Below are 23,805 nucleotides of genomic sequence, written 5' to 3'. Positions count from 1 at the left end.
TATGTATAGGTTAACTTTCTATGTATACGTTTTCCAAAAAATACGGGTACTTGATGAGCTTTAAAATCCTGGAGTGTGGCATTCCTTGGATTCGATCGTATTTCCTGCGAAATTATAGCTCTTGCAAAGAATTTTGATTTCTTATCGTTCCGATTTAGCGTGTTGTATGCTATGATTAAACCAGGAACATATTACATTCAAACTTTGCGGTTGTCATTCAATGTTCTGAAAACACAAGTTATGATTCCGTTTCTGCACCGCGTCTTCTTGAACAGCGCCATCACCAAGTCTTCCCTATTATCTGCAATTACCGAAGTTCGAAAGAAATTTTTTTGTATATTTATATACATAATAAAGTAAATTCAAGTTTTTCTTTTGTAAGAAGATTTGGGAAGACATTCTGTCTCTCAACTTTGTTGTTTCTCAGTGTAGTAAAGCAAATTCTCATTCAACAAACAACAGAGCCGTTTCCGTCTTGCTGCTTAGTTTCCGTTTCAACTCGTTCTAGCCGGAAACGACTTTTCCTGGATGACTACTCTACTAAGAGTCTATACTGAACTATCAGTTCGACGTGCTGTTACATACACTGAAGCTGTCACAGACCACAGAAGCATATCTGAGAATCGTCTCTTCCTGCAGTTGGATTTTGTTTTTGTTACATATTTTATTACATTGTAGAATAAGAAGGAAAAGTGTTTCATATCATTCAGATTCTTGTCTTGGGCCTTCTTTTTGTAAAGGAATTTTATTTCCCTTTTGAAGAAGGAGTTACTACACGGAATATCCTGGTCACATTGTAGAAGATCTCAACGTTTCGTTTCCGTGTCATGGTAAGCAAAAGCTAGCTTTCACTTTTAATAAGGTAGCAAATAGAAAACGAGTGTTTCCTATTATATGTGGAAGAATATAAGAAACCACATGGAATATGTCAAGTTAATATGTTGACTATGTAAGTTAGAACCGAAAGTGGAAGATAAACAACAACAGAGTCGTAAGAAAAGATATTCTAAACATAACTGGTATCACATAGTCTATACCCGGCGATTGGTAATGTGTTGATCCACAAGCTAGCGATGGTATGTAATTTCAGTGGTAGTAACGGACGGTGAAGAACGGGTTAACGGGGGGGGGGGGGCGGGGGGGGGTTGCTATACCCAATGTTAACGTGGACGAGGGGCTACATGCCACTAGACAAAAAGTTGGACTGCGAGCCTGATTACAGATATATATCCTATATATTAAATTGAGGAATTTAGAGCAATTGCAGAATACACCGCTACTCATATACAACAGGGCTTTTTATTATTTTGAAGAACGACAGTACGTTGCTTACTTTACATTAAATATCCATACATTTCTTTTGCCGAATAAAATTCGGACATAATCGAACAGTTTTACTTGTCGACATGTACAAAGCTCTTAGTAGTGTATTATGGGGTCCACTTTCCGATCAAGCCCCATTTGAGTTGCCAGATGGCACATGTACTGTTCTGTTGAGGGAGGGATATGATGGTTGTTTAATTGTTTATGGTATTGTGAACAACCTTTATATCTTCAGTTTGGTCAAAGTATATAGACTTTTTGGTTACGTTACATTTCACTACTGTCTGTTATTTTCTATTACAGTGCTTGTGGTGCTGTCTCAACCAACCGATACCTCTTCATTTTGTTAACTTTTCATTTTAAACTGATATCTTTTATCAATCAACAATCACTTGTGTGGTGATGTCGATGACTTATAAAATTAGATAAAGTATAAACAAATGCCACGTCTATATTCTTGGAACATGTACTCATTCTCATTCGTTCATGTCATTAGTTTTTGAATTACGGTAGACACAGTAACTCCATGTTTGCTTTCAGTGGTACTTCCAATCAGGGGAGGGAGGGGGAGGGGGGAGGGGATGCTAAGCAGAGAGCTTAGTTACCATTGAAGAGGTGGTACATTCCATATACGCATATTCGTTATGGGAATCAACAATACAATTTCGGTTTATCGTGGAGGCCCACGACATAGTCCAAATTGCATTAAAGTGTGACTTTAGACAGAATATTAGTCTTTATATGAAAAAGAAATTAATAAATAACCTCATTAGCTTTTGATGTTTTCAAGGTTTTAACTCTGGAATGATCCCTTAAGGCTAAATTGACCATGATGTCGGCTCCTCATTCCGTGGTAAAAAAAGTCTTTTTTTGTTAGACTACATAGTCCAGTCACTTTAATTGAGGAACCTCACTCGTTTAAAGGGTCATTACTCAACAACAACAAAAACCAGAAAAGTGTTATAGAATTACAACATGGAGGCTGGAATGATAGCGGTAGCTTTTAATGGGTTTACAACATAGCAAAAATAACCTTTGTGTTATTAGTCATATACTTAACGTCATCTTGAGAACAAAATGCGGTATTTAGTACTTGTGACGTTATATAGACGTTTTCCGATAAAATTCGATAAGCTCCTTTAAAGTGATATTTTATTTGAGTCAAAGGGGATCCCTAACACCCCATACAATGATAAGCAAGCCTTTGTTTTATCTTCTTCTTGCATAAAATCCGAGTTAGTGACCACTGACACCAATAAGCAAAGCCTTTGCATTTTTTCTTCTTCTTGCATATTCAGAGCTAGTGTGTTAATTTGTTATTCCCATCTTGATATTTCCTCGAAATGTTTTTCACCCAGTGACGACATAATCGTCATACTGGAACATGTATATAGGCTTGACGACTCGATGTTATGTCAAAATTCCGTTTTGTCAATATATAAACGCACGTTAACTTGTACGACAGCTGTAAGTCACGGTACATGGCTTTTTTGGCTGACAGCTACACTACTAAATGGCTTCCTCAGCTGGCTAGGCCTAATCTCTCCTAATACAGTATATAGATCTACAATCTCGAGAAAGAGAAGAAAAATTAACTTTTGCAAAGACGAAATTGTCAAGAGCTGCTAAATAGATTAACGCTTATTGGTTTTAAGCAACTCACCACCCACCAACTTTCAATTGAGAGTGTATATAGCCTACAATTAGCAAATTGTTTTTCGCTTGATTTTATTATAGTGTCCGTCTTAGGCCAAGGTCTTCGACGTCCATAATAAACACACGCGCCCAGAAACATATATGAACATACACGATTGTCACGTATGTGTGAAGGTTTTTGCGCAGGGAGATTCTTTTGAGCCAGAGCGGTTATCAAAATTGGCTCCAAATTTAAAGCATTCAAAAACTAATAGAAGTTTTGAAATGCAAATTTGACGTAGAGGTCTTTGTCCCTGTTCACTATTCCCACATGATTGCGGGGGGGGGGGGGGGGTAGTTGAGTTGGACAATTAAATGTGTTATAGGTGAAGAACATGATACAAGGGTAACATTGTATATAAACTATGTACTGAAGATTACCAGTTTTCTCATTCCTTCTCAGTCCTTGACCCGTCAAGCATATTAGGGACAATAAAACGATGACCTTAGAAAGTAGGTATTAGATAGACAGAATGATAGGGTAAAAGTGACAGACAAATGAGAAAACGCAGAATCATATTTTGAAGTTTTGTTGCAGTATACGCAGAATAGATATCAGTTATATGTATATTATTCTTAGACATCCACGATCTATTTACATACTGTACGGTACACGTACATTACACAATATTTCATATATAGACGCCAATATCAGTGGTGGTACAAGGGGGGGGAATGGGTGGGGACATCCCAATCATGATGCCCCCCCCAATGATGATGTGCACCTTCTACAGCGGCATTTTTGTTCCTCCAAAATGTATGAATTCGTGTATGTATGTATTTTAGATCCTCCTGCAAGCAGGAACTCGCGAAGAAGCCATCAAAGCCGCAAGCTGACCGAAGTCAGTCTCTAAGATTCATATTTAACGTCCATGATTATGACATGTCAATTGTAAGCAACTCTGTAACTACACGACATTATGATTGAAAGGCACCGGCGTTAACCACTGAGCTAACACTCCACTGTTGACCCCTAAACAACCACTGTTGACCCCTGACCCAAATGTTGACCCCCTAACTATATATGCTTGCCAACCACTTTCACAACCCATCCCCCCCCCCCCCCATTCTGGAAATTCTGGTGCCTCCATTGCCGAAACAGAAATGCAGACAACATGCCAAACCTGTTTGACATGGTTTTCCCCGAACATGGAAGTAGGTTGCCAAGTTTTGCTGTGCAAATGAGGCAGTGTATACTTCTTACATACGAACAAGTACATGAAGATTTCCTATATGCGGTTGATTGATATATCTATAATGCGGAACGTATTTTTTCATTTCCTTGTTGACATACACACGTCTTTAATATGTAACTTAAGATGACTTCGGGAGTTGCCCGTATAAGAACGGATAAAATGACAGGCACGTTATAAACCGTAATAGGGATGAACCCGAAATTCGAAACATGTTACAACATGTCACATTAAGTATATGCATATGTTATAAATGCACACAAGAAACCTGATTCCAAGCATATATGTATGGGGTATCTGCGCGGTAAAGCTTCGAGTTGTAACATCCGCTCCGCCCCCTATACCGCCACTCCCCCTTCCCCCTTCTCCCTCATAATTTTTTAGTATCTTGGTTTTACCTATTTTGCCGGGCGATTAGAAGCAATTTCTCAACACACACGCAAACTAACAACTGTGTTCGTATTTTGAAAAGAACAGTGTTATATAAAGTACCACAAATCAGTAAACATCCATGCTGACAAGTAGCACCATAAATCCTGTACTTCAAGTTCAATGTTCGGGATGTGTACAAATAATACGTGCTATATGCCAGTAGCCATGCAGTACAAAAATGATTCATGGATTCATCTACGCTCTATTTCATCTCAACTTGACAAAATTCATTCAACTTTCTAATGATTCATATTCTGAACTCTGCTGTTGTTATTTTATTTGATTTTTTTCTCTATCTATTGTGAGCAATAAATCTGATCTCAGCCTATGTATACGATACCTCAAACTCATTCAAACCCTGGCAGAGAGCAATCACTCGAGGGAGATTTCTTTATTTATGAGAACAATATCCATTTTGTCCTATTTACTACACAGTTTGTATTGTAACTACATGTATGGATGCATTGAAAGCTATAAAAGACCTAAGAAATCAAATGGCAGACATAATTTGTGCATGAATACAAACAAGAGATTAAATTGTGGTCGAACAAAGCAATGTAGTGTTGACTTCACCTTCAGGTATGACCCTTGAAAACGCGCACAGATAATTGGTAATACAAAGAGCGCTTTGTCAGAGACGTTACATACAATTCGTTCCATAACAACTCCCTGTTGTAACTGGGGTGAAAAGTTTTGAAGAAATGCGCTGCATAAAATTCTCATGACACTTTAGTTGTAATTAGTGTATTAACTGTAGCAGTTCATATGCATGCAATATAGGAGGACACATTATAAGTCGAAATCTCTGAAAGGTAGGATTAAAAGGGTCAAAAGTGAAACTTTACACCAAAGAAAGGAATTGGGTTGAAGAGTATAGCCTGTTACCACCACAAGGCTGTTCCCAGGCTGAAATTTATGATTATTAGTTAATTAGCGCAGGGATCTAGAACAGTTCTCTGATTAGTCGAGAAACCTCATACAAGAGTTAGAAGGTAGACCCTCCTTAACCAGTTAACCAAAAAGCTTTAGACAAAACATTGTAAATTAAATTCTATTGATATTTGAAGAATGTAAGAATGTGTTTCACAAGATATATACACCCACTGCATAATTATGGGGCAAGTTTAGCCATTTTCGTCGGCAATCACGGAAGTCCGTACATATTGAAATGTAGAACAAATATACAGTTTTGGGAATTTGACGTTTAAACAGTAATACCCAATAAGGAAGTGACGTTGTTCATTGAAAGGTTATAAGCCACAGGACGTATCGGTAGAAAAGTTGTTTTCAGTTCAAGCGGAAACTCGTAATCGCTACTTCATAACCACGTCCTTCCATGGGACGCCCACTGTTGTCGTAACATGAATATTTTACCACTTTCCATAGATCAGTGAAAGTTCCGCTCAACCACAGACCAACACCAACTCTCTCTTTTATTTCCACAATCGTAATGCTTGTGTTAGGCTGTCTTATATAGCACAAAGAAAGAGGTTTGTAGTATGAACGATACGATAACACTCGCCGCTTGGTAGATTGCCTCGTAGAATTTTTAATCACAATTCATGCCTTCCTCCTCCTTCATGTGATAGGGAAGGGTGAGGAGGGGAGTGGGGGAGTTAATTTTGATCAGGGAGTTGCCCTAACAACTCCCTTTTTGATACACATCATTCTAACTGGAGGGATATTGATGTTACATGTGGAGGAGTGTTGAGGAGTGTTAGCTTAGTGGTTAACGCCGGTGCCTTCCAATCATAAGGTCCCCAGTTCGAGTCACACCCAGATTAATGAATGTCGTCCAGTTATACAGTTGTTGACAATTGACAATTCCTAATCATGGACGTTAAATATGAAACTAACAGACTGACTTCGGTCAGCTTGCGGCTTTAGCCAATGAGGCTTCTTCGCGAATTCCTGCTTGCAGGAGGATCTAAAGTACATACATGTGCATGAAAGTTTAGCTATTTGAACGTGCAGTCATCCTCCCCTTACCCTCCACAGTCCGTCCTCAACCTCTTCTCAACACCCGTGTAGCCTTATCATTTCAATGATAAACTGCAATGACAAACAAGTTTAATGGTTAATATCCTTATTTAAGCAGGCTACATGTCCCTTTCTCTATCCGTCACATGAACTAACAACCAAATTGCAATATTGTCAACTTATACTTCATTTATAGGTTATTTGCAATGAATCTTTGACTTAAGCCGAGATAATAACTTACGTGATGATGGTGGGTTGCTAAATTCGAGTAACGTATAGAAAGAAAAAAAAAAGTCCTCAAAAATCAACTGAAAAAGCAGTTATAAAACAATTTTTGATATGAAGGCAAGATGGTATATGTGTTATATGTTTACGTCAGTATTATTTGCATTTGCGCGAGGGAAGTTACTTTGCAAACGCCACCACTAATTCAGTATCGAAGTGTCTTTGAGTATATCGATTTCGGTGATTATATGTCCCACTTTAGGATGTCAACATTTCCTATTGCCCGTCTATACCAGCATGATACATTACACATTGATAGGCTACAGTTGGTTCCGACGAGCAGATGACCAGCCTAGTTTTGTGATGAGGTATATACAACCCACATATTATAGATATCATATACAGTACGAGTGTACGACGTCTTCTTTGCAATATATGCCGTGGTATTTTTTCCCCTAACAGGGTAATATGTATATACATACAGTACGTCTAGACACGATGAGACTATATGGAAAAACGTATAGTTATAACACTGTACCCTGAGTTAGACTTAATGCATGAGGTGTTTGTGTAACTCCATAGTTAGACTAAACCGGAAAACTTCATTTAACGATGTAGGGCAACCAATTCCATAGAGAGATATAGCATAATTTTATGTGACCATTAAGGTGTGTATGAAATTGGTCATAACATCGTAGTCAGTATATAAAAAATTGACTATAAATAGTTAGATTATAATCATGTTAATGACATGATGAAGTTTGCCTCCATTGTATGTACTATAGTCTGAAGGTGTAATAACTTAATGTATGGTTATGTTTAAAAGTCGTTACTATAATGCCCAATATTTCTTGCGTTTACAATTTTACGAAAAGTGTTTATAAAAGTATACCCTACTGGAGGATTCTTGGCTTTCCTTACTGTTAGGTTGTATCGGACAGATCCTCGGGCATGTAAAATACTGTGGGCAAGCACATTCGTGGTAGACAGACCCTGAGGCATCTACAGTTGCACACGAGAAAAAGAGTATTACAAACGACTTGGCCAAGCAAGACAAGTCGTGGAGCAGTGGAACATACCTAGTATCAATCGAAAGCGTTGCCGAGGGCGTTCTCTGGACAGTAAAGCAAATAGATACGGGAAAATAGCTCATTTTCATTTTGTCACAGTGATCGAACATACAGTATTAAACACGTTAATATACATAGTGACCCAGCTGAAGTTTATTTTTGTCCTTTGGGCGTTCCAAACATTAATTTACACAATGATAACAACGTTTCCATCTCCTTATGAGGGAACTAAGACCACTCAGAGCCGTACGCGGTCTTGTACCACTGTAATCAAATCCTCGTCATTATCTGAACTTAACATCATATCCTCCTATAGTATCAGGTGAGACGTCGGGTTTGATGAGATGAAAAACGTTCTCGTCCTTATCTTCGGGCTATCTGATCAGTCGTTTCATGAAGGGTCCTTCGTTTACCGTATTTCAAGTTAAAGCAGTACTTTGGCGTCTGATAGCAATTTCACGAATGATGTTTGCACTAAGACGCCGTTCCAATTAGTTTTTTCAACCAAAAGAGTGACAGACAATTAAAAACAAATATGAGATACTTAAATTTGATTTATGATGTTATAACGGCAAATGATCTTCCAAAGTTTTAATTTCCTATACTATAATCTTCTCTAGTGAGTTACCATTGAAACCTGATACATTTTGGAATGTTTGCTTAGCTTTCAAAGTTCTCTGTATTTAGAATTTCATGTTTGGAAATGTTCCTCTGTGAATATATGTGATGAGTTAAATATTATAAAGAAAAAAAGGGCAACAACATTTCAGCTTAATTGCCGTGATGACGTCATGTATTTGCTGTTGCCAGATGCATTAACAAAAAACCTTTAACTTACAAAATAAATTCTTTGTTATAAGATATGCATATATATGAGGAGCCACCGGAATATCCCTTTAAGTTTTAATTCTGTCATAGCACCAAAAACAACATAAATACTGATCGTCTTCGGTGGACCATAATGCGAAAGATAGTAGACCAAAGTTAGGAAGATAATTTTTCATTTGGTTGGCTTATCAAGCGAGAAGAAGATAGAACCGCCAACTGTTTTACCTTGTATTTGCTTACATTGGTCTGCACTCTACAGGCAATCTTCAAAAGATACCGCGATAGGACGTATCAAATTCTATTTTTTCCCTCGAAAGTAGGCCTACTCATTCTGTTGTTACTAACCACCCAATACATTTTCCAGAAATTAAGGATAGGCCCCATTGGGAAAGGAAATATTTCAGAAAAAATGTGGGAAGTTTCCAATGCAGTCACAGTTGTTTTCCGTACGACAATGTCACAAAAGGTTGCTGCTATGTTGCACCTGACCGTCCACTCAGAGAGGTCAACATATTAGAAGGGTCACGAATCACACACATATATATATATATATATATATATATATATATATATGTATATATATATATATATATATATATATATATATATATATATATATATGTATATATATATATATATAGGCCTATATATATAGGCCTATATATAGGCCTATATATATATATATATACCCCTTCCCTCTCCCCTATCCCTCCCGGGGTCCGCGCCTGGACAGATACATAATTTGATACATGATGGGTTCTCACCACTACCTGGCTTGGGTAAGGTACGATCATGCGTGCTGCGTGCACCAAGTTCTTGTGATACTACAGCCACCTTTCGTTGTACCCGACCAAGTACCTGGCATCTTTCATCACATGGATGTGTATATGAAATCCAAGTGTACTGCAACCTGCACTATATATAACATACGAAAGCGTTTAGTTTTCCCCCGAGAGTTTTTATAGTTACGGTAATTTCAAGGAAGGAAGAATCCTAGGATATATGTATATTAGAGCCACATGTTTCTATATAGTGCAACGTGCAAATGCAACAAACGCTCCACGTGAACTTATAATAGCCTTATATAGATGCACAATTCCCTATACATACAGTACATCTTTATACTATAGTAGTTGTTGAAGTGTGATCAAAATTAGAACTTATAGCAAGCAGAGAAAAATTTTACTAGTAAACTCACAAAACCAATATATACAGCAAAAGTTAAACGTACTTCACTTGGATCTGACAGTTGTCTTACATAATATAGTAGAACTTATTATGTAGTGTTTGAGACAAATAGAAGGAGGGGGGGGGGGGGATTTGTAAATCAGTCATATGTGTATATGCCCCAAACGGTTGCCTCACGACGACAAGTTTTCAAAATTCCAAAACATGTCCCAACATTCTTTCATTCCCCCCCCCCCCAAGATGGGGAAGTCTCACTGAAAACGGATAATTGAAGTGTTTCAGGGGGGAAAAAGTTTGAATCTAAAACTGAAAAGCCAAATCATTTAATAATCTGCTCATATCTGCCTTGAAAACAGTAATATACCGGCGTGGTATACATTACGGTTTTTTTTTCAAAACAACGTTTGTAATATGTGTATGTACAGACATATGATGTCCCTGATGAGGCAAACTGCGTGACCAAGAAAGATATAAAAACAATATGGAGGCTAAAAGATGTTACTGAGAAATCCACAACATATGTTGTATAGACTGCACGGTTGATGAATAAAACATGTGTTTAATCTTCTTAAATCAAATGACGTAATCTACGGAGTGAGCGTGGTGTGACTAAGACACAAATGACAAAATTGTCTCTTTTTGGAAGGAGGCAACATAATGCTGTTTGAGTATAATAATTTGTACGGTATATGGGGATAGCCTCACCGTATAGGCTCCCATACTGCTTAGGCTGTTAGGCAATGAGGCTACCATAATTATGTAGTGGATAACATGTAATTGTTGTATACGAAGCAACAATGTTACACAGAGGCTAAAAATTGTTACTTGCATCTCATGTTGGTATACTGAAGCTTTGATCAGCAAGGATGTGTACTGCAGGTGGAGGGGGGGTGGGTGGGTGGAGGAGGATATAGGGGAGCAGCCCTTGTCGTTTAGGCTAAAAGACGTTACTGAAAAATCGAGAATCTTTAAACTGAAAATCCGTACCAAACTAGGACATGCTCTCGAAAAAAAACCTTCCATACTGTGAGTCTGACATATCAAGTCCAAAGATAACAGATTAACAGATTGGGTGTTTGAAGCGCACACTCGCCACACTTTAATGTTGTGAAAAATTCACAACATATTATTGTCACAGACGCATGGTATACCTCAACCTTGACCTTTGTAAACCATGTAGGTATGTATACACAATCGTACACACATTAAAAGAAAACACGAAAAAAACACACATAGGCCTACACGATAATACTCTTGATATGTGAAATTGTATATAGCATACTACTGACAACTTTGTACCCTAAGGCCGTAAACATGTAAACGTTGCCTGCTTATACACATGGGAGTTATTAGATATTTCTTTGCGACAGTGAGGGAATGTCCTTGTGGAGTAAGATGTAAATTTATTGTAGCCTGTATTTGAACACACTTTTTGACGTTCGTTCCGATGGTACCCCCCCCCCTGGTAGTAAAATGAAACAAAGAAAAACATCTTTTAGAGTAATCAAAGAGCCACAGTTTTAAACCCCCCCCCCAACTTCCACACCCATCCCAAAGCTGAAAGCATATAGCCCAGTGCGACGGAATTGGGATTGGAATCGGGCGGGGCACACACGTCGCGGTCCTGTGGAACATGTGATTTTTCATTTGAGGGGACAAACCACAAATTACCCCAAAAGCTGTTGATAAATATTAATCCTTTGTACATTCCGTAACACAAATTTCACTATTTGAATGTTTTCACCCCCCCCCCTCACCTCTCCCACCTTTTATTTAATTCTTTAATTTACACTGAATTAATTCTTTCAAAAGAAGGACACTTCTTAAATGAGGAAATGGCAATTTTCATTAGGAAAAACAAACAACTACAGAAATGGAAAAGAGGGAAAAAAATTCAGTATTAAAGGGGGTGGGTGAGGGTATTTCTAATGTATGCAAAAAGGGTATTTTTCAGGTTTTTACAAAAGCGGAGGCATGTACCACAGTGCCTCTACCCCGTTGCCCCTATATGTATAGTCAATGCCTGATAATTAAGTAAATTTTGAGTGCAATGAAATTGTATTTTGACAGTCAAAATATTGAAAGAAAAAGTAATAAAATGGTCATGAATCATCCCTTTGAGTTCCTATAGTTAGTGTTAAAAAATTGCACGGTCTTGCATGACAGGATAATTAACACTTCTAAGTCCTCATATAAGTTCATAAGAGGACACACTCAAAAAAGTGTTAGCTATGCTTAATGGCTATACAAAGTTTCACGGCCTTAAGAGAAATGTGTATGCATATTATTACAGTTTTCAGTATCAATTTTCACTTTATTCAAACTGTTATGACAAGGTTTTGTTGCCTACAAGTTTTGATGGTGTAAATATAATCCGACGGAAGATACGCTTCGCTGTAGTTTGTGTCAATTCGTCATCGAGTAATGTTTTTTTCTTTTGGTTTCACATTTATATAGTCCATTTTCAATGTTTTATGTTATTGATTTACGAAAAACAGATATGCATAGGTCCATCCATATGCGACTTAAGACTATGGTGTACATTATAACTGACATATAACACCATCCCGTCGGGAGATCTCGTTTATATATCCACTCATTTTACGAAAAGTCCAATCAACGGAATAAAACTAGGCCTATGTCTTCGTTAGGATAATCTCAATATTTCGCATACAAAGCAAATTTTTAGATTCTTCGAGGTCTTTTAGTTCATTTTAAAAGCGATGACGATTTAAACATTGCAGGAAATCACGTTGTATTTACAAGGGCGTAGGAGCCGGGGGGGCTGGGGGGCGCCAGCCCCCCCCCAGTGAAAAATGTGGAGGGGCGGAAGTATCATTCCGCCCCCCCACTCCGCAAGTCAGAAAACCCCTTTTTCATTTCCAAATGAGAAAAAAAAATCTCATTTGGTGCACCAAATTGCATCTAAGGCCAGGTGAAAATACAAAATTAAGATTACAAAATGGAGTGGGTGTTGAAGTGTGCTATATTGCACCAAATTGCATCTGAGGCCACCTGGAAATGCAAAAAATTCCAAAGGGGAGGGGGACACCCCCTCCCCTTAGACCCCTCCCCCAGGCCGGCCATCAGTCTTCAGCCCCCCCACTCAAAAGTACCTTCCTACGCCACTGTGTATTTATATGTAAATTAGAACGATTCATGAACATGATTACGCATTGCCAAGGCAAAATATTATTGCTATGTAAGCAAATGCATATCCTGCATGAGCTTCTTATTTTCCTATAAAGAATCATGGAGCTTCCCGATTTTATTCCAGTTAATTAACGTCATTAATTAGTCAATTATTGTTCAAAAAAACTATATATATCTCCACCCACCATACGTAATATACACCCCCTTCTCTTGGTTGTCAATAGATACTGTGTTCTGCTGTATTGACAGACTTATTATTTATATCACGCACACGTGATGATTTTTTTTAAATCAACAAAAGCATTTCATTGCCGTTTTCCTTGAAGTCTCAATACGTGCTGGCTGATGAATTTCGGAAAACAAACTTCTGAAGCAGATTCAATGTTTCCTCTTCTAAATACACACTGACCAGTTGGGTTTAATGGAGAAAAGCTGTCGCAATTGAAAGAAAGAAATTTATTTTCTGTTGCCCTTATGGCGCGAACAATTTACCGTAAAATCACTGCGCCCATATCAGCATGTTCATTACACAAATGTAACCTATATATGTATTTGCATCGTCCACTTTTTTACCCAATTCCAAGGAGGAAACATCTGAAAATATCTGTTTATTCATTGCAATGGAAGGAAATGACAGAATATCGCAAGCTGCATCGGTAAGACTGAAAGAAAGATACTATTCAAGAGACCTAACCCAGGCTAGCCAAGAAAGTGAAAGTAAGATAGGCCTAATGGTCGTAAGTAAAACAGAGAGATTTGATTGGCGCAAGATCTGTTGGGCGGGGATTGCAAAGTTTTATTGAAGTTTGTAGAATCTACGGACTCGTTAAAAAAAATCTGGCGAATTTCATTCAGCTCAAAATGTATAACGACAGATAAATCAATAAACATAATGAATATTAATATTGAAATTTGCATAGAACGGTGTCATTTTTACTGAGCTTTTAGGGCATGTAAGCTGGAAAGGTCGAAGTTTAAATTTGGCAAACACACATTCAGACTTTAACCTACAGGAAGGTTACTTGTAATGATATGTGGGGAAAGGGATTCGAGTGTCCACCCGAATCGATCCTTTCTGAGAAATATTGACTCTGTGCATGTCTTAGAATCCATTCCTATACTTTTCTCCACACACGCCTTCCCAGTAATTGATATCCCTTTACATACCGTACTTTCCCCTTTAAGTATTCCTTGCCATGTAATGCATTTTATTGTTTATTATTTTTAATTGCCATGGGAAGTTTTGGTCGCCTTTAAATGTTGACCCAGACGAATCTCAGGAGTGTTGTTATCAAATTAATGTTTCGTTTTTATAGCCTTTTATGGAGCCAATTGGGCTGGGTAGAGTCCAATGGTGGAGGACGTGGGGTGAGGGGGGGGGGAGCCGGGGAAGGCTGTATAAAGTTATATTTTTCAAGTTACCTTTTCAACTAATCATGAATTTGTGACTGAACTTCAATATTCAAACCGACATTGTTTGACCTTGGATGTATATTTTCATTTTCAACTTGGTGCATATTTTGAGAGTGCCTTTCGTCACGTTTTCTCTTTGCCAGTAATAACTGAAGTACTTCCGCTCTCGTCTGACAATATTACGATCTATTAGAATATGAAAGTACGACAATTAGTTTATTGTGGATACGATTCTCAACCTACACTTGTTATAACTGTGCACAAAGTCGTAAAGATACTGTGGCCTTTGTATTTTGGTATAACGATAGTCTGTTGTGGCCTACACTCTACTAAGCGTTGCCTATCGTGTACAGTATATAGATAGGCGTCACGTTATACGCTATCAGCGTAATTTCATGTAGAATTTGTTTCTTTCTTCTGCTGGCACAAATTGATAATCACAGAAAGTAATGTCCTAATTAACGACTGCCTGTCTGTAAATATACAACCTAATTTCGCGCCTGGAAGCTTCCTGTATGTTACATCCGGTATATCTAAAGGGATTGTAGCAAAGGTGGAAGTACCCCACGGCGCGTATTTTATGTTTCTTCCGTCGGCTGGTAACCAAATAGATATACAGGCCTATAATTTACCAATGTTTCTATTGTCTTGGTGGGGTCACAGGTCGTTTGAGGTCAACAAAATGGCAAAATTCAGGCGTTCTGAATTACAGTAAACATTAATAATTATTTTTATGTCAATAGGAGTATATTGTGGAAAGATGTTGTATTATGTATAAATATATGTGTATGATACTGATGATACTGCTGATATATCCAATTGTGTTACAAGAATTGGTTAGGAATGACAGAACTTAAACTGCATATTTCTGTTTCAGCTTCCTGCGTTAATGTCGTACGATAATTAAAACTATATACCCATGAATGTCTCATGGATAGCATAGTTCTGTTTATGTTCTTAGTTACTGTTTTCTTTTACCGGAAGACACCTTAATTGCTTTGTACTGTTTATCGTCTTCGTATTAAAACAGTAATAACGTAAACACCGTTTTGAATTACTGCTAGAGCGTATACGAAAACTGACATATGATTATTTTATCGATGCCTAAATTAGGCTGCTTGTTATGCCGTTTGGCTGCGGGTATAATTGTGAAGTCAACATTTGAAAACCGATGAAAACTGACATTTCGGCGTTCAGTAGATCTGTCTTTATTAAATACTTTCATGTTTAATTAAAGTTTTTTTTACTTTTCTTGTCATTTCAGAAAGTCGGCAGTATGAAGAACCGGAATAACGTTTTGCTTGTCTTGTGCATTCTCTTCTGTTTTTACTTCTATGTCGCCATCAGTGATGGTAAGCCTAACCATATAATACAGTGTAGGCCTACTAGAGACGATCAATGCAAGCAAAAATTAAACATCCTATCACTACAGCCTCGCATCCCTGCCAATCGATGTGACGTAAACCCCCCCCCCCCGCCCCTTCTCCCCAGCCATAACAGTGTATACCTCTCTGTTCTGTTATTTCTAAGTCTTTTGTTGTGAAAACGGTGACACGACGTTACCATACTGTTTCGATCAACTTTGCTATAGTTACGCCACTGTACCTCTGAATTTGAAACAAATGCAATTAAAATCACCTCTCAATGAAGATATTAACAAGTATTGACGCGCGTAGGCATTCTTTTGTACCGCACTGCACCCCTCCCTTTCGTACCGCAGCCCCACCCTCCCACGCCTTCATTATTTTCGTAGAATTTGTCGTATAGGATAGGTACTGGAACTATGCCTAGGCTATTGCCTATCGTATATTTGATACGCAAGGATCGGTCTCTAACGGTTAAACGCCTATGTCCAATATATGACATATTAAGGCATATATACTGTCATGCATGCATGGCGCTATAGTTATGTGAACTTGTGTCACAGTTTTTAGCATAAAACCAATACTACAAGGTTTGCTGAAGATTCTATAGCGTCAATCAAATATGGCTGAAAGGAGCTTAGCAACGGCCAAATAATTTAATTCTATGATAGCATCATATTCTTTATTATATCCATTGTCCCTTTTTGACGCCCGATATTTTATAACTGGCTGTTGATATTTAATTTGCTAATTGGATTTATCAATTCTTTTTTATTATCTGCTTGTACTAGTGTCTTGTTATCCTCATATATACGTGAGTGATACAGTACAACGAACTTAAACCCAAATAACGTGTGAACATAGCTATTAGTCATTCGAGTTTTATTGACCCTTTGCCTGACAGATATGATAACTGATTATTAGATCGCATGTTTATTACTGACATACCCGATAATTACGATACGAAAGTGCAAAGTTACACTTCATAACTTCAAAATGTATTGTCAACTTCTCTGCATTATTTCGTCAATTTTATGCCAGAAATTAGTTTAAAGAATTTTCAATGGAAAGGTCTTCCTTTCTTTATCTATTTCTTTCTTTTTTCCCTTTTTGTTGTAATTTTAGGCACAGGAGGAGGGCAAGAGGAATGCTTAAATGCAGCAACTTGTGGAGATTGCCTGCAGAAGAATCCTATGTGTGCGTGGTGTGAAACAAATGTAAGCAAACCATAATTTTCAAGGAATGTTTTGTTATTTTTTATAAATACAACAATTTAACGAAACAAAGAGGTTTAAAACAAAACAAATGAAGCTGTCAGAGAATGATTATAACAGTATAGTTTTGAAATTTGAGAAATTTTGCTCTGTTTAGCCTACGATTTTTAGAACACAATTCAATTTCTACAGCAACACAAATATTTTTCTTGTTCTTCTTTTAGATGATGCGGTACGTTGGTGTATATTTTAAACCCAAACTACAATTTACCATCAGTTCAAATTAAGTTGATATATGAATTAACATGGAATTGTTCGTGTAGTTTCCTTCACAATCTATGAATATTCATTATGAGGTTTTATACGTTCTATTTTTGTCGTCTGCAGGGCTCATAAAATTTTGCTTTAATAATCAAATCCCGGATATACTATGGTCATGCACTATATGGAATGTTGCGTAGTTTAATGCGTATATACAGTTCATCTATCTTAACAATGACATAGTATAAGAAATGCGTGACGCATCAGATGCTGGAGTGGACTTTGACCATGTAGTTCCCAGATACAGAGAGTGACTCATCTAATGTGGACAGTTGCAATGACAACACATGCTTTTATCACTTCTATGTTTCTTTGTCCAGTATAAGTCCACCTATAGATTGATGGTCTAAATTTATCCTTTCTCAGTTTCCATCGGCACAGTAAAACAAACAAAAAATTAAACGATATGTAAACACAATTGAAGTATAGGCATATGGTAACGGTTTGGTTATTTTTTGTAGGATTACTCTGACACCGGCAAGTCCCGATGCGATACAGAGGATAATTTGTTAACGTTGGGATGCTTGAACTATACAATGCCTCTCACGGAGATAATAAAACTAGAGGTGAGTCATTTTGTCAGCATTAGCTGTCAGTTTGGTCTTGTTCTTAATTTCGCCATCTTTGTTAGTCATTCTGTACAAGCGCAGATAATACAGAAATGATTGATGCGCGCAGAAGCTGTGTCAATATTTACTTTCGTGTATTATGTGGGGTTTTTTTTATCGATTCACAGATATATTCGGAAAACCATTCACAAATTACCTGTGTGGGAAAATTGCTGATGTAGGTAGTACATCAATGATGGATAATGTTACTTTGACATGGTTGGAATTGGTACCGCATAACAGTGTTGAAAAAATTATGTGGAAAGTACATATGGACCGTATATATAAATTTGTTATTTCTGTCAACTTACGAAGAACGTTGACATTTTTATACAAAATGTTATATATATAAAAAAAAAGAGAGAGAAAAGTATTTTCCTGTGTAATAAGGATACAATGAGGTGATATAACATAATTAATTCTGACTTTGTTGGAAATTCAATTCAATTTAAGCATCACGATGAAATATCATGGCTATAGTATAATGTTGCTATATATAGGTACCAATATTTTGGTGCTTCTCTTAAACTCCGTCGGTCCTTCCGCCCGACCCCACCCCCACTCCCGGCCCCACATGAGAAGAAAAAAATTGCTGAAATTTGTAGTGAGTCATATGGAGCGCTTTGTATTGAATTTTATTTAACACCTACGGTACCTACCCCCTTCTCCACAGGAAAACAGGGAAATGTTGCTAGCTCCCTTCCCTTCCCTCCCACCCCCCCCCCCACCACCCCCATATAATATCATTGGCGCTGAAGCCGATTCACTCCATGCTCGATTAGTCTATTATTATATATCCAAGTGGTATATCTTTTACCTACAGTACAGTTCCATCATCCATGTATGCAGGATTTTGTAAAAAAATATGACATACATTCGGCTATAAAAATGGTATTGATTTACAGCACGAGTATCGGTCGGGGAAAAAATGCATATCCGACCTGGTTTTATGATTTCTCACAGATTCATTACTTCATTAACAAACGTGATCATTGAAAAACAATATACTTTGTCCTTATTTTAGTGCCAAACTGGAAATGGCTTAAGAGATTGTATGGTAAGATTCGGCAAAGAATTTTTGCATGATAAGATTTATACCAATGATATCATCATATTGCATGGCAAGCAATGGATGAACACGTCTATCTTCCTCGAATGGATCATTAACAGCGTTCTGAGGGTATATGAGAAAATATATGCATTATTTATGATGTATATGAATATGCAGTCATATGCTAATTTATGACATTCTTGTCTACCAAATACCACTTCGCGTAACCATTCCTCCTCATAACCCTCCCCCACCCCGAATTCCAACATTCTCCTTTGCATATCCCATCTCGCTTCCGTACCTCTTTCCCACTCCTCCCTCCCCCCCCCCCTCTTCTCCCTCCACAATCACCCAATATGAATCTTACATGACACCTGGAAGAATATGGACGTGCCATATATGATTCCGCCTGTGTAACCTTGCTATACCTCATATATAGCCCATGTCACCAGGGGCGTAGCGAGCGGGGGGTGTGGGGGTGTCACACCCCCCAATAATTTGGTCGCTGTCGGCAAATTTTTGGTCTGTCGGCAAAAGGAGAAAAGGTGAAGAGAGCGGAAGGGGAAGAAAGAAGGAAAGCTGAATAGAAAAAGGAGAACGGGAGCTTCTTCCGTGCCAAATTTGACTTAAAATATGCACCAGATTGCATCTAAGGACGTTCAAACTAATTTTTCCAAAGGGGAGGGGTAAACCCCCTACCCTTAGGCCCCTCCCCCATTTCAGTCACCACTTCCAGATCCGTCGGCAAATCAAATTTGACTTAAAATATGCACCAGATTGCATCTAAGGACGTTTCAAAACTAAAAGATTGCCAAAGGGGAGGGGGACATCCCCTCCCCTTAGACCCCTCCCCCATTTCAGTCACCACTTCCAGATCCGTCGGCAAATCAAATTCTCCACACCCCCCAACAAAAAAACCTTCGCTACGCCCCTGCATGTCACACCGTTTTGGGTGAACCGTCGTACCGTTCTCGCTCCCCATTTAACAAGAGATATATTTTCCAAGCTTCGTATCGAAGCCAATCGCAAACTGGCAGCTTTGAGTGATATTTGTCAAAGTGTTGTAGCCTAAAAACGGATAGAACACGAAGAAGATAAGCATATATGATTAATTTCACAAAACATATCGCGGACTTTCGGACATTGTAGTTATGCATATTTAATTTTTGCCTTAATTCATCTTTTTATGTTATAAGATGACCATTTAACGACACAATCGTCGTGATCACGTGATTAAAGATCTCAGTGTAAGAGGATTTGGACAAATTACGAGGTCCAAAGTAGAATACTGTAATTTCAGTATTGTTTGGTGTTTGCACTCTGATTCTTTCCTGGGTGACATTTCTTCATTTCTTTAGCTAAATTGGATAAACTATATTAGTTAGTATATACTGTAGCTTAGCATCATATGAAGTTGTGTATCATTGCAGTGTAATTGATATATGCGTGGAACTAGCATGTCTTTCAGTAACATAGCATTATACTTCCAGTGTATATTACACAACGGCATGTCTTTAATCATATAGAGCCTATATATAGGCATGTTGAAACAAGTGCATATATGAAACTAGTATATATATATATATATATATATATATATATATATATATATATATATATATATATATATATATATATATATAAAGACTACCTTAACATGCTTTTCTGCTTTTGCTGGTATCCCTTTATGTATTTTATAATTAATACGATATAATTTCGGTATTGAGCAAAATAACTTGTTTTATTAAAAGAAAAATGAAATTATTTCGCAGAACCTGAGTACTGAGTTTAGTGTATAATTATTAACTTTCTAGCACTATCTATATAAGTGATCTTCCAGTTTCCTTACTCCTTAGTGGCACATGCGATTTAAAGTGATTCAACTTGCCCGCTACCAACAAGGTGGGAAAAGAACAAACTTGCAAGATTGGCGCCCCTTAGAATCACGCGTTAGCGGCAAAATCAGTTTATGAAACGGCCTACGTATGTGTGTACTACATCTGTAGAAGGATGGGGGGGGGGGGGGCGTGTAGCCTTACAGTCATGAAGCAGGGGCGGATCCACGATTCCTGTGGTCCTTGATGCCGACTCTCATGAAGGGAGGTCTGGATGTCCTCCCACGAAACAAAAAGATACAATAGTGGTTGTTCTGAGGCATTTTAGGCGATTAATTAGATCTACACGCACGGCTGTCCCATAATTGTTTTTTTTTGGGGGGGGGGGCGGGAGGAAGGGGTTGTAAGGGGGAGGGTGTAAACCCTACCCTCTAGGCTAATGGTATATCCTCGCGACTAGAACACATTTCTATACTCCATACAGGGGCGTAGGACGGTGTTACCGATTGCAGGGTACACTATCTATTGACTTAGGTTCCGGGCTACCAAGAGAACAGAGCCCTGATTGGGGTTCAGGGAAGCTGCCACATTGTCAGATATTCCTTGTTCTCTCGGAGCAAAAAATACGTTTCAGAAAAGACCTTACCCTAACATTGCCTTTAGTCTTCTTCTGACATCTACAGTTATGTCTACACAACTATGGTAGGTTTCACCGCTGTGAATGCTGGCTGGGGATGTGATTGGTGTAGAATTGTGGGTAATATCGAGGTATACCTTGCAGGGAGATATACCTTACAGGTTCTGTATTGTACCCATTCAAAGTAATCCCCATTTTATCATAGAAAGTTTCTTTTCGAATACGTTTATACCCTTTCTTGCTTTTTTTGCCCCCTCCCCCAACTACCGGTATTCAAGAGCAGATCCCACGAATGATTGGAGACAAAGGTTGCTTGAATTTAATTTTTCAATTTGTTATCTAAAATCTTTTACCTTGCATATAAAGTTCTCCAAACATCCTCCTTTTTTGCAGGACGAGGAGTTGAGCGATGCAGAAGGACACAACGAGGCTATACAGGTCCAACCACAGCGGGTCAGCTTAAAGATCAGAAGCGGTTAGTCTCATATTTTTAACCTTTTTTTTTCTTTTCATTCTTAATCACTTATCCATATAAACCCATCCTAAGTCGACACGGTAATACTGTATAATAATGTCTATAGACGTCATGGAGGAGGGGCGATGCGGAGTTGAGGAATCCCCCAAGACCGTCCCGCATTATAGGTCAGCAAATAATGATTGCCCAAGATGGGGGAAGGGGGAGGGGGTTCATATGCAAATACTAATGTAACCCTGCATTTATCATCGAAAGTGGCGCATCTGTCTAAGTCATGGGTCTATGGTTGTTACCTCTTCCTACCCCCCCCCCTCCCTGCCCATCCTGCTCCCTTCGTTATTATCGGCATGATAATGGGCATGTAAAGTCATTTTTTATTTATGTCAACTTACATAATATTCACATTTATCATTATTGTTTGACAGCGAAATTAAAAAGTAACAAGCAGTGATGTGCATAATGGGGATTCCCCTACCTCCATCATCAGTCGTGGGAAAAGGGCTCAGTCGGGGGGAACTAGCAATCCCCCATCCCGCCCCCACCCCTAGCCAATCTCGAAATTATGTATGTTTACGTTAATTATTGTTTAGAAAATTATTATTGAAATTATTGTTAAGAATGGTATACTCCTGCTATAAATAAAAAGGAAATAATGAGTTTCAAATGAAACAAGGATTGGTATTAAACTAGGCCTAATTATGTCTTTGTCAGGATAAATATGGACTTTAAATCTGATTATTAATAATTTGTTACATGATAAATTACATTTAAATAACATATTTTCACTGTAACATTGTATCTACTAAAATGTGACACTCCTTCAAACAGGCGATACGCACACACTTCGAATGAAAGTACGGCAAGCCGAGGACTACCCCGTTGATCTTTATTACGTCATGGACCTGAGTCGTTCTATGCAAGATGATTTGGAGAAATTGAAAGTACTGGGAAAAATCATAGGTAGTACAATTGTTTACTTTACTGTGTAAGAGGTATTCAAACGCATTGAACGACGTACAGCTTGATTACCTTAATTAATATAATCGCTTTATTACGCGGATAGACCATGAGGTAAGTCAATAAATACTAGAACATGTCTTTGGAAGTCACCGTTCTTCAAAGCCTATATACCGCATAAAAACTTCGATATAATAAGGTTTCAAAATCGAAATAACTGACTTATTAATACATCGAAAAATGCATCTCGATATATCAAACTTCCTATGTCCTAGCTTCTTTATGTTTTGTCTTATTTTACAGCCGAGGAAATGGGCACTATTACTTCAAACTTTCGACTGGGCTTCGGTGTATTTGTAGACAAAACTGTTCTTCCATACATAAGCACTGTACCAAGGAAGTAAGTAAAAAGTATAAAGATACATACTTGTCATGTAAAATGTCAATATAGCAAGTTTTATAAACGTCGTCATTGATTGTATTCCCGCTGTTAAGAATTGGTTAAAGGCTTCTTTCAATTTCCTGCCCCCATCAACCCCACTTATTATAGTTCAACAAACCTGCCCTGATTGTTCAATGTTCGATTGATTATTTAACGTACAGATGGAGGAAGGTATACGTTTTATATATTTTATCTATCACACAGAATTAACGAACCATGTCCAGGATGTGAAGCACCCTATAGTTTCAGAAACGTCTTACCTTTGGATAACAGAACAGACTTATTTGCTGTAAGTCGTAACCTTCTAAACTTATGCATGATTGTCACATGACGAATGCACCAATATATAAGAACTGATTATTTTTTCATAGTTATATTGTATTTCGTATCTAGTTTGACCA

At 37.9% G+C, this 23,805-nt stretch overlaps 2 protein-coding genes across 3 annotated transcripts in view; one reads left to right on the top strand and one right to left on the bottom strand.

Moving 5' to 3' along the window:
* The window catches only part of LOC139958594 (rap guanine nucleotide exchange factor 4-like), a 260,592-nt gene that overhangs the window by 178,976 nt on the left and 57,811 nt on the right, over positions 1-23,805 (bottom strand). The window contains exon 1 of one of the 2 annotated variants that reach the window (XM_071955765.1): positions 17,238-17,241. The exons of the other annotated variant lie outside the window; for it this stretch is intronic. The gene's annotated coding sequence lies outside the window, so the exon portion shown is untranslated. Of the gene's footprint in view, positions 1-17,237; positions 17,242-23,805 lie in introns of those variants that run through there. 2 annotated transcript variants of the gene reach the window in all.
* The window catches only part of LOC139958597 (integrin beta-1-A-like), a 38,223-nt gene continuing 14,988 nt past the window's right edge, over positions 571-23,805 (top strand). Inside the window, exons 1-8 of the mRNA XM_071955770.1 lie at positions 571-830; positions 15,765-15,852; positions 16,990-17,081; positions 17,861-17,965; positions 21,924-22,005; positions 22,834-22,965; positions 23,266-23,362; positions 23,609-23,693. Of these exons, the coding sequence (XP_071811871.1) occupies positions 828-830; positions 15,765-15,852; positions 16,990-17,081; positions 17,861-17,965; positions 21,924-22,005; positions 22,834-22,965; positions 23,266-23,362; positions 23,609-23,693 (684 nt within the window). The 5' untranslated portion in view covers positions 571-827. The remainder of the gene's footprint in view (positions 831-15,764; positions 15,853-16,989; positions 17,082-17,860; positions 17,966-21,923; positions 22,006-22,833; positions 22,966-23,265; positions 23,363-23,608; positions 23,694-23,805) is intronic.

The sequence above is a fragment of the Apostichopus japonicus genome, chromosome 18, assembly GCF_037975245.1.
Source record: "Apostichopus japonicus isolate 1M-3 chromosome 18, ASM3797524v1, whole genome shotgun sequence".
NCBI lineage: Eukaryota > Metazoa > Echinodermata > Holothuroidea > Aspidochirotida > Stichopodidae > Apostichopus > Apostichopus japonicus.
Note: the sequence above shows the minus strand (reverse complement) of the source record. Positions and strands in the feature narration are given on the sequence as shown.